Below are 12,336 nucleotides of genomic sequence, written 5' to 3'. Positions count from 1 at the left end.
GTAAAAACATAACAGGTGCTCAGAATGCATCCTTGAGCAAAACACAGCAACCAGACCAATCACAACGGATATGCGCATCCTTTTGATGTGTAGTTATGTTTCTAGCTTTGGGGTATAATACAAAGCTAAACTGTCGCCTCTGTGTTGATCTAAAGAGTAAGTATGAATTAGGCAAGTTTCAAAGAGCCACACAATCCTCTGCCACCATTTGTGAGAAATGGAGGACTAAATTCACAGAAATTCCAAAAGATCAGCTGCACGGTTTGAACGAGGTTTGTGTTTGAACTCAGAAACCAAAAATATTTTGTCACGTAATTTTATCTAATTATGTTTAATTGGTTGTTTGATGGACGAATGGTCAATGCAAAAAACATTTTATCATTCCGCGCTTTCAATTCTGAGGCTGCTGGATTTATTTACACGTACACTGAGACACATTTGGACTTTTCCTGGAATCAGAGAAAAAATGTCTGGTGGCATAACCACAGGCTCAGAAAAGCCTTCCCTGGGAAAAACACCTCATCACATAATAAAAACATGAGGTGCCCTAGTGGATCATGAAAATCAAGAGTTCGCTGAGGCTAAAATGCGAACAATCAAACAAATGTAATAACTCAGAAAGTTTTCAATGGGCCTATGACAAAGTTCTTGTGAAGACACCTGCAGTACATCTCTGTGTGTATTTAGTCAGTCCGACGTTTGCGTGTATGAGCATTTTACTTCATACGTCTGAGAGAAAGGGATAGGAAAAAAGACACGTCAACCCAAAGCCATGCAAATTCATACTCATGCCAATGGTAATCAGCAGTAAGACGATCTTTACCCACAGTCTGACCACATCTCATTTTTGTGCACGGTAAGTCTTCACAGAATTACACAAGACGATTTAACGTTAATTTAGGGAAACATGACTCTCCAGCCCATTTAGTTTTACCCTGATCTCGAGCATGACCGCATGCTTTTGATATGTTCATTTCATTTTCAAACGGTTCAAATCATTGCCAGGCTTTTGATCACACAGTAACTTCATACACCGTACTGCTGCTCATAGAGATGGGCAGATTCCACTTACATACAAAGAAAAAAATAAGAAAATGATCAAAAACAAAAAACTATTTCTAACAGTAAAAATCAGGCAAAGAAAGAGAAGCCAATCACCTCTGTTCAGTTATGGGTTTGTTTAAGGGTTTTTAGGAGTAAATACTATTGGGACTCCTGTTAAAACACTGGGAAAAACTGAAACAACTGAAAACACTACCGGTACTTACCTCTTCTGAGTAGTGATCTGAAGGAAGAGGGGGGTAGTCACACTGTTCTATCTTCTTGCAAAGGGAGTAGAGGTTCATCTTATCCCCGTAGAAGGGACTCTGTAAGGCTGCCATCTAAAGTACAAAGATGTAAAGAAATAGGGAAGAGACATATGGAGGAGAGGGCATAAGACTGCGCAGATGAAAAGGAAGTAAAACACCCAATCAAACTCTCAACAGGTGGCACACAGAGGACACTCCAGTGTGTGTTACGAGCAGTGTCTATACAGTTTACTGCTCTTGAGGTGCAAAACTCACAAGTATGGTAATGGTGTCAGAAAAATGAGTTTTGTGCACCTGTCGAATTAGTACAGCCAAAAAAAGCCCTGCTCAACCTTCCCGTAGTTTATGCTGCTTTCCTTGAGCACTCTGGCCCTCTCTTTAAAACTACTGCGATGACCTACGATTGAAAAAGAGAGGAGAAATAGAGCTGAGAAAGAAAGAGGGGCATGGGAGGAGAGGGGTTAAGGGATGCAAGAGGAAAGAATTTTTCGGTTTGCTGGAGCAGCAAGAAAACTGTATTTTCCAGAAAACAAATGCAAGCAAGCAGAGCAGAGAGGAGGGGAGGGGAGGGGAGAAAAGGGGAAAAGTCGAAGTTTGCTGCTGAGTGGAAACAGGTCAAGAGTCATTTCTGCTATACTGAGAATGGAAAACTATCATGGCATTTTTTTTTCCAAGGCTTATGGCTGACTCACTTCATATTATCTATGCAAGGCGAAACCCACAGCAGGCCCACATAAGAAGCACACTGGAAGTTCAGGTTGTTTATTTCAAGTACAGTGCTCTAAAAGCAAATACTTAGCCATCATCATCATCATCATCATCAGTAATAATTAAGTACTAAGAGGTGGTGGAGCTCCTTAGGTTTTTTCATGAACGATGCTTTTCACCAACTGTACCACCAACACAGCATGACTTGAGTGTCTTTTATTAGGTGTTCCAAGGCAGTCTTATGAAGAAGGTTACATTATTAAATATGTATACATACAATGTATGTGAACTCCATATTCCTATTCCATGCCGTGCACCTGCTCTATAACCCTCTGCTCTATAGGAAAAACAAAGTGTGCTCTTGATGAATGTGAAAACAGGATTTAAGCCAACGAATGGGTACGGAATGGTTCGAACATTGTTATCCTCAGACTGGCTAAGCTAGCCGAGAATTCAAATGTTTCTGAACTTTGAATTTGTTGATCGTCGTGAGGGAATAAAAGCAAACCGTCTCAAGGAGCCATAAAGGTGTGCATAAAAGAGGAGAAAAAGGATCAGAGGGCATCAGTGGGCGGATGAAATTTCCCTGACTATTTTTCAGCTGTCCTGGCATTGTTGTGGAGAGAGTTCAGTGTGTGTCTGACAGCGTGCTAATTGGTAGAGAGAAAGTAGATGAGGATGAATCCAAATAGAATCCTTAGAGAATACAGGAGCTTAGTGACCATGTGCCATATTCTGTCAGGCAGTACATAAAGAAAATATTTGTGTGAGTAGGACTAATAAGAAAAAAGGGCTGCAGAACATAAGATATGATGTAGCTGGGACAGGGAGGCAGTCCTACGTAGATTTTTACCACAACTTGGGACAAAACTGCTCATCGCTCTTTTGGTTGCTTACATCCGATTCTTTCAGCTTTGAAAGAATCACTCTCGAGCTAGTCATCGGCTCACCAGTAAAGTGTAGGAATACTTTGAATAAAAAATAGATTGCTAAGTGTACACTATTTCACTTTTATTGCAAGCCACTGGTACTGCCCCAAAAGTCCCCAGCCCACAACCAGCTTGAAATCAGCTTTATCATTTCTGTTTTCAATGACAGATGCGTCAAACGCTGATGGCGCAGAGACAGATACATTCTTGTGTTCTATTGGACAGACTCTGACAGAGTCTCTGTCACAGCCTCCAGCGGGCAGTCAAGACGACAGCAGCTGAATCTCAGTGGGCCACCTCTCCTCCGGACATAATTTACCATCATGCATCCAGTGGCACTCTTTACCAAGCAGACACATTAATCCTCTGCAGCCTCACAAAACCGCACAACAACATCAGGAAACAGAATCACCCTGCATCTATCCTTGTTCCTCTACTCCAAGCATCACTACTGAGGCTGGCACAGCGGGTGGTTGACAGTGATGAGATGTGTTTGGAATATGGATTTCCTGTGTGTGTCAGCAATGATACACTTCCATTAGTAATAAAGCCTCTTATCTGTGAGCTAAGAGTTCAAGTCTGATTTTACAGTGTTTTAAGATAATGGCACATGGTTAAGTTCAGCAAAGTAAAACGAAATTACATAATCACTGGAGACAACACTGACTGCCTTTAAAGACACACACCAGCTAAATGCAGTAAACAATGTTACAATGGACATTAAATCTAATAATCATAATTATAACAAAACAAAAAGAACACCTCGGGACACTCTTTACATAGAGGAATTGATTCAAGTAAGAAAAAAGCGCCTTCATATTTAAATTAATAAGTAAAATTAATGTTTTTTTATCAAGTCATAACAATCAGGATTTTTTCCCCCAAATAGTTTCTATCGCAGAGCACAAGACATGAAACAATTCTTTTCAAAAGCCATCAACACACGTTAAATACAGTAGACTATTATTTGTGCTATGATTAGTGGTACATCTTGTGCAATCATACCATGAGCCAATTGCGCAATTAACTGGAGCAGATGATACATAACCCGCACGGCAACCATGGAAAGCTTCAAGTATTTTGCATGAGTTCTTTGCCACCAACGTCAACAGCAATCTCATCTATTTCTGAACTGAATAACTTTCCAACAACCACATGTCAACAAGGCAAGACAGCTCTAAAATGCGACGAGAAAAAAAAAAAAAAAAGAGGATGGTGCCAAATGGACGCCAACTCTGCTGGCTTCCTTTAGAAAAAAAGATAAAAAGACTTCTTGCTATAAAAGCTTATTTCAGTGTCTTGTTGATGTGGAAAATATTCCTAATTGCTTTGTAACAAACAAACGCAGTGCGTACATTTTGAGGTATCTGTCCAAGTGTTTGTGTCCTCAAAAAACAGAAATTTCTCTACCAGACTCATAAGGGGTGGTGGTGGGGGGGCAGAAACAGAGGGAAAAAAGAAGAAGAAGAAGAAAACCAGGCAGCTACAGACATCAGGAGGCAAAGGGTTAAACAAGACCCCCTCGTATTTTCATGCATCTTCTGCTTTTGACAGATGAAAAATGTCAACTGTCCTGTTTGTATTTGGGAGTTTTTGCACTATTCATCTGCTTCATTAGTGCCTGCTGCTCCTAGCCCCTGACAGCTGCCGGCCCCCTGCTCTCATCGTGTACACACACACACACACACACACACACATACACATACACATATAGATGCATACCCACGCACACATACACACACAGACATAAAAAATAAAACACACACACTTGCTCCCTTTTTCAGACTGTGTCGTTGCAACGGTTTAGATGATTGACTCACTTTCTGACCTCTGAGGCCCTGATGTGTGAGCGTGAAACTGTGCGCGTGCATGTATGGTTCATTGATATTCCAGAGACACAGAAAGCACACGCATGCCTGCTGTCTGTCTAAGGGGTGTTAGCTGCTGGTGGCAGAACACACACATCCTCTCAACCACACACACACACACACACACACACACACACACACACACACACAAAAATGTACACTTCTGTATTTGCGAGGACACTCACGGACATAATGCATATTCTCCAACACCCCTCCTTAACTTCAATCAGCCCAACCAAATACTTACCGGTAACCATTACCTGAGCCTGAACCTAATTTGAAACATAGCCCTAAAATCAAATCTTAGTCTGATCCCTTTGAAGTAGAACCTCAATGGGAGAGTTACAGTCATCGGCTATTTGTCCAACAGTGCTCATGAACTCATATTTGTAAATCTACTCCAATAAGCTACAACAAACTTCACTGCAACATGATGTTAAACTCTCATCCGCTGGGTGCTAATGAGGCAGGCAGAGGAGAGCAATGTCAGCATTTCTGGAATATTTTAGGATAAGTGATGCTGACAGTAAATCAGACTGTAAACAATGCTCTGTTCATTAGTCAAGAAGAGGAGATGAAAATAACTCATGAACATATCAGAAGGGCCCGAGAAATTTTAGGAATTTACACATGTGAGCCCGGTCCTGTGCTTTAATTTACAAATTAGGACATCTTGATCATGATGGTGGGCCCAACATCTTGTTGACCATCAGTCACTGGTGATGACAGATGACTCCAAAAGGAATGAGCTACCTGACAATCAGAACACTATCACCAGTTGATAACTCTTATCAATAAGATCACTTTGGCCGACAGAGAATGGTGCATCCAACTTTAAAAGGTCTATCCAAGTGTGAGAATGGAAAAAAAGTCAGCACTTCCTGTGTCCACAGCTCACATCGGTCCTCTCAAAGACACGCATGCAAGAAGAGACACTCACAACCCCCCCTCCTTTGTTCTTCTGTTCTTCGTTTGGCCAGGTTGTGCTCCCCCCTGCCACAGCATGTAAAGCTAGCATAGTTTTAAACATCTAGATGCGGCCTTCAATTCCCATTCTCTCACTCCGGCCTCTCTCCCTGTACACCAATTAGAAGGAGCAGAGAGAGGCAACTGTCACCCCCACCCCAACCTCCTTTATCCCTGGAGCCTTTACATCGTGGCACCAATGGGCTTCTTACAACTTCTCACTTATTTATTTATAAAAACCCAACTATATACAGTATTTATAGAACACCAAAATAAACACGTTAAGATATTGTATATATAACATATATATAGTAAGTTTTCCATCTCAAACAAGAGAATAATTGCCCTCAAATGTACAAGTGTGGAAAGCATGACATTTTTATGTGCTCATTGATCCTTCATGAGGCTTTATGATGATATATTAATCAAGGCAAGAAGTCACAATGTTGGGACAGTCATTAGACATATACCTACACCCAGTGGAATCATCATTTCTCTACTTTAACACACTAAAAAGCGGGGGAAAAAAGCAATAGATGTGCAAGTTGAAAGCACCAGATCTTTACAGGGGCCCAAACCTTTGAAGAAAATAGTTTAAGAATATTTTCTCATGTGTCAATCTCACTGCAGCGGTATTTGAATTCTGACTTTTAATGGAATAGCTTAATATGTCTTATTACATACTTCTTAACTTTAAAAGAAAAAATAAATAAATAAAACAAATGAGCCATAAGGCGCCTATACAACACAACGTCAAATCAGCTGTGCAAAGCATAGTCAGAAAAAGCCCATTCGCCTTTTCAATTTCTTTAATATTTGGAATTAGCATTGGACCATTCACTGATGGAAAGGGCAGCGATTGGTTGTTCGGTGAAGCTAATGAGTGCACAGAAAGCAGAAAAATAACACACATTATCATCTCATTTATCATCTTCATCTCTCCAAAACAAGCAACAGCTTTCACATAAAATGGCCACGTGGAGTGAAGAAAAATCAACACCAACTGATAAACATGATTCAGACGAGACCGGATCTGTATGAAATTTAAAAAAAAATAGGTTAGAGTATACTTTGTATACATTTTTTCCCTTGTTCATTAAAATGTACATGCTACCGCCCCCTTCTGTGGTGGAGAGTTACATCCTCCACTACAGGTTTAAGTCGTAGATCTCCATCAAAGCTACAGTCGTCGCTGAGTGTGTTCAAGTTCTATTGTTTTGTGATGTGAGGAGATAAAGCAGGAGATGTTTTGTTGCTGCCAGGACTTCATGGCAGTATGGTGTAAGTGGCTTGAGAGGTGCTCATTGTGTAAAAACAGAAAATTGTAGCCTTTCTTTCATACATAAAATTAATAAAGAGCAATCATCTCAGTGTAACTCAGAGCAAGGAAGCAAGGAATGTAGATGTTAATGCAGGGATAACAAAAAGCAGCTCACTTTAAGTACTTTAAAGTCAGAAAACTATTGGGGCAGCTCATCACATGCAAACAGCAGCTGCTGAGAACCCAGCTTTCTAGGGTCTCATAAAACCTACAGCAAAAAAAGAGGGAAGGGAACGGAATGAGGCAGGAGGCAGGAGACATGGGCACAGTCAGAGGTATGGATGGCTGGGCTCCATAAAGGAAGGAGACGCATTCCAGTAAAGCTTTTTAGATATTATCCTCCTCTAAACCTTATACCAAACACAGGAAGCACAAGATGTCTGTACAAGCAGGCGACCAGCAATGTGTGTGTAAAATACCTTTTCTTTACAGGAAACAGATTTAGTGTGTGAGAGTCACTAATCCAAGTATGAGGTGGTGTTGAGAACACTAGGAGACTGCTGTCTCACTGACTGGCATGTGACCGAACCCTGATGCACTCTCCTGGTCTCCATGGGAGACAACCCAGGTGAGCATTGCTGTTTTCCACACGATAGTGGGTTTGGAAGAAGGGCGAAGGGTCAGTTGAAGTAATGAGGTTGGACATGAAGAGAAAGGGATCAAACAGAATGGGAGATGAAGATGGACGTAGATACAATGACCAGGTATCGACAGGCACACCCTTTGGACCTCAACTCAACCCCTGGGCATAAGAATGAAAAATGCATGCCCTCTCAAATGGAGCCGTTTCATACATAAGGAACCAAACTCCCAGAGATAAAAACACATGCCTAAGTTGATGCGAAAACGCACCCAAAAACCAGCATAATCGTCATCCTCTTCTGTATGTTCAGAGTGAAATCCATGAGCACCAAAGGGACCTCATGTGAACTTTCTATGTGAATTCCACAAGCCTGAAGGTTAAGTGAGGAAAAGGCAGCGTAAAGCAGAGAGGAATAGAAGAGAACGTTCTGAGAAAGAGATAAGTTTCCTGACACTGAATGCACTGTGGAGCTCTCTTACCAAGAAAAGGAAAGCAGCAGCCTGCTCTTCAAAGAGAATATGCATGGCATGGTGAGCACTGCTCTGGTAACAATAAGGTTGTAAAATCTTTATCTCCACAGGCTTCTTGCACGGCTCACCTTGACCCGATGGCTGGAGTTCTGTCTCTGCTCTTGTACCTCGAACTATTTCCCTCTGAATGAACACCCCCCCATCTTCCACTTCACTCCAGCAATCTATAACCCTGCTCTCGCTATTTGTTATTCTCACTTTCCACTTCTTCTCTTTTTCCCCATCTCTTCTTCTTCCATCTCCTTTCGCTTCACTCTCATATGACTTGTATTGCCTGTGCCCTTAGCCTGTTCCAGCTCCCGATATAGATTTTTAAACTTTTTCACCTTACATCTTTATTCCATGCCTTTTGACCTCCTCAGGGAGCAACAAGCCTCATCTATTTTCATCACTTTTGCTCTCCAGATCTCTCCGTGCTCCCCCTGGTCTCTGGTCTCCATCTACCTTTTTCACTATTACATCCAGATTGCAACTGTGATGTGAAAATGTATAAAAGATCAATGCATTGTGCACTAATGAAAACAGTGAAACAATCCATTCTCAGGCTACACAGGCAGCTCTATAAGTTTCTAAATAGAATTTTATCAAAACATTAAAACCAGACTGAGTGAAAACAAAACCTACCTTGACAAACCAACCAGATGAATGAGGCCTCTCAGGGCTGCCGTACATATACAATCGTGACATTTTCATAACTTAAGAACAAGTAACCCAGCAATCTGTTTTTTATTCACAGTAAAAGTAGCATCTTCAATATAAACGCACAGTGCACATATAAAATGTACTTTAAAAAAAAATAAATAAAAGGGACCAGCAGCACCCACTGTTTTTCAGCCAACCATAGCCACGCATTGCCGCAGTGCATTGTGGGGAACAAATTAGCATGAAGGACTGTGGTTTCTGAGTAACCATGACCTGCAGGCTGAGCTCAAACTTCTTCCTTGCACGTTCTCCACCTCTATGCCTGAGGCGCTGTGGAGAAGGTGTACTCAGTGGTGCGTTGAAATGCAGCCCAAATGATCTGCAACTCAGGGGAATTGGCTGAGACGAGGGGAGGAAAATGTGGGCATTTCCTTAGCCGACAGTGTGTTTCTGAATTTCTCTGTGTAGTCGGTGTACATGAAAGATGGCAAGGAGCAATGTCAGATTGACTGCTATCATCCATGTCTATCACTGCTCTGCCTCTCACTCTTTCCTCTTTGTTCCCTGTGCTGTGTGGTCTCCTCGCGGGCTTGTCTGCACTCAGTGTGGTCTACAACAGAGCCCTGCGGTGTTTAGCTCCTGACTAATCAAACTAGTCAGTGTCACTGCGCAGTCTTATCTAAAACACATGGCCATGTCAGTTCTCTTCATTCCGCAGCTTTTCAATGTTCAGCAGGTTCAGAGTTTAAACAACATTAACTCAAAGAGTCTTGAGGCCCAAGCTCAGACAGGCAACAGATTAAAAGAGAAGATGATGATAACGACACGTGACAGATCATCTGAATACATCATCACAATGATGAAATAATATATATATTTTTTTTTTTTACATGGCTTTTAGTTGTAAACGTGAATGAAAATATAACTATGTGGTCGAGTGGAAGTCTTAAAAGTATGAGGACGTGAGTGGATTTTCACAGTGCGCCATTATATGTGGGATTAAGAAGGGTTTGTTTGTTCATGTGTGCGTCTGAACCTCGCGTCACTCCCACCTTTGACTGCAAGGTGACACTGTGTGCACATATTCCTACAGCTTACCTCGTAGAGCAGGCATCCGAGTGACCAGATGTCAGATTTGAAGTTGTAGCCATTTTCATGTATCCTCTCCGGTGACATGTAGTAAGGGGTACCCACTGGAACACAAAGGGAGGGAGGAGAAGGAGAAATGAAAGGCGAGAAGGGGGGGAAGGGGGACATAAAGAAATAGATGCAGAAAAGGAGAGAAGAACAAAGAGTGATTGAGCATGAACATTTTGCATTGCAAAAATCAGGCTTCCCTCATTTCCCCACAAAGACATGGAGGTGTAGAGCTAAAAGTGGGACACCGCACCACACAAAAGGCACCTCTAAAGTGCTTTACTTTTGTTCATTCATAATAAAGTTGAATAAGTTGACATATAATATGGTTAGGCATCATCATACCTACTCAAACCACAAATGCAATTGCACCACTACTACAAAGTTGCATACACATGTGCAAAAAAACCATCCCCGCACACACAAAATATACATAAATCAGTTTTGATTAGCGGAGTTCAGTAATGATCTGAAACAGTAGTCAGAGAATACGCTCTGGGAGCAGCAGTGGAGCCTTAGAAGCCGGCCCGTTTCTGGTTCTGGTTTTGAAACTCAAGAATCCCAAACTGCCATGGCGAATGGCAGAGCTCCAGAAAATCATACCATCGCCCAACTGGACACAAAGAGGAGCCACAGCACAGCATCACATCCATGACACACTGCAGGAAGCTCATGAGATTTGCTCGTTTTTTAGCCGAGTTTGACTGGCGGCTTTTATCATCTGCTTTCTGTTTATTGTGATTTGCCATGTAAAAGTCCATCAAGCAAATCCAGCAGAGGATTTTTATTGATCACATATGGTTAAAGGATGGAAATTTCCCCAGCCTGTCTAACCTGTGCTGAGAAGCTCTCAGAAAAAAAAAGACTTATTTCCCATTCGAGCAAACCATCATCTAAACGGAGGCTCACTGATATATGAAGATCAAAGCTACACAAGGGCTGCTGAGTTTGTAAATAATCCACTTTTCTTGCTTCCTTTAGTAGCCTTATCTATTGTGCTAAAATATTTGATAGTTCACCCATTTATTACTTAAAAGTCTAATTATTCACGTATCCTCAGAGCCATTATCCAGCTTCACATCAGCCAAAGTTCACACATTTATGACATTATCGTGTAAAATAATGTACATTATGGTGAAATGAAATCTAAAAATACATATATCTATATACTTGACACCACAGATATTGGAAAACGTCTAAAAGTTTTCTCCAGTTCAGAAGTTCGTGTTCAATCGTTGTGCCTTTTCACTCTGGAGAGCACCTAATTCAGCGACATGTATTTTTGTTTCTGTCTTTCTTTTATACAACCCAGTTTTTGCTCTGAGTGCAATGGGTAAGATAATGGGGCAGATAGAGTCACGAGAGGAAAAGGAGTTTTTATGGACGTTAACTGGTAGCTGTTGGGTTTACAATTCACCAAAGCAAAGAGCTGGGAATGTGAGCGCAGCTCTCAAGTGGAGAGAACTCAAGAGGAAAGTCAGCTTACATGAAAACGATGGGGGAAAGCCATAACTGCACATTCCCTCACCATACCAACATGTGCACACGCACACACAAAATCTCCAGAGCCATTCTGCACATTAGCAGGTGTAAAGAAGCTCAAATAACGTAATTACAATTAATACAACTTTAATAGTGGGGGGCATTAGAGACGAAGTCTACAGCACTTTTAATTTTGGTGCAGATCTAATTGGGTTGCGAAAAACATGCTTTTATCTTAAAGGTGTGATTTTGAATAATGAAGTGTTACCTGTCATTCTAAAAATATTTACAATCTACTGCAGCAGAGAAGATGCAAAAGAGCAAGTGGAAGAATACAGGATACTGGGGACTGCTGTTTTAATTGGTCATCAGGTTGGTGTTGTGATCTATATGCCTTCTTCTGTTTGAGTGTGTGTGTGTGTGTGTGTGTGTGTGTGTGTGTGTGTGTGTGTGTGAGAGCTGTGAGGTCTCATGGTGCAGTCTGAACAGGCTCCCCTAACATTCATTATTTGTTGATTAAAAGAATCAGCCTCTCTTATGCTAATAGTTGCATAAAAAAGGAAGCAGCGCTGGGCTCGGGCTCCTTCAGCGAGCTGAATTAAGGGCACATTACTTATTCATGCAAATAAATTGAAAGTCATGTTGGGATTGATTTCCATTATTGTGAATAGTAAAGACAACACCGTTTTCTCTGCATAACAGCACAAGGTTTGTAGAATGGGAGGTGAAATGCCATCCACTACAAAGAACTCCCCACTAAATCCATGCTGACTGACAGTAAAATGAACAAAAACTAGTCCCATTTTAAGTGCTCTATTGATTTGATGCCATTTCAACCTAAAGTTCTCACAGTTTCCCTT

At 41.4% G+C, this 12,336-nt stretch overlaps 1 protein-coding gene across 2 annotated transcripts in view; it reads right to left on the bottom strand.

Annotated features, from left to right (window-relative positions):
• nek7 (NIMA-related kinase 7) overlaps positions 1 to 12,336 on the bottom strand; it is a 65,745-nt gene that overhangs the window by 4,714 nt on the left and 48,695 nt on the right. For both annotated transcript variants that reach the window (XM_075485703.1, XM_075485704.1), the window contains 2 exons: positions 9,956 to 10,050; positions 1,269 to 1,382 (listed from right to left, as the gene is read on the bottom strand). In XM_075485703.1, coding sequence (XP_075341818.1) covers positions 1,269 to 1,382; positions 9,956 to 10,050 — 209 coding nt within the window. The remainder of the gene's footprint in view (positions 1 to 1,268; positions 1,383 to 9,955; positions 10,051 to 12,336) is intronic.

Source organism: Odontesthes bonariensis, chromosome 15, assembly GCF_027942865.1.
Source record: "Odontesthes bonariensis isolate fOdoBon6 chromosome 15, fOdoBon6.hap1, whole genome shotgun sequence".
NCBI lineage: Eukaryota > Metazoa > Chordata > Actinopteri > Atheriniformes > Atherinopsidae > Odontesthes > Odontesthes bonariensis.
Note: the sequence above shows the minus strand (reverse complement) of the source record. Positions and strands in the feature narration are given on the sequence as shown.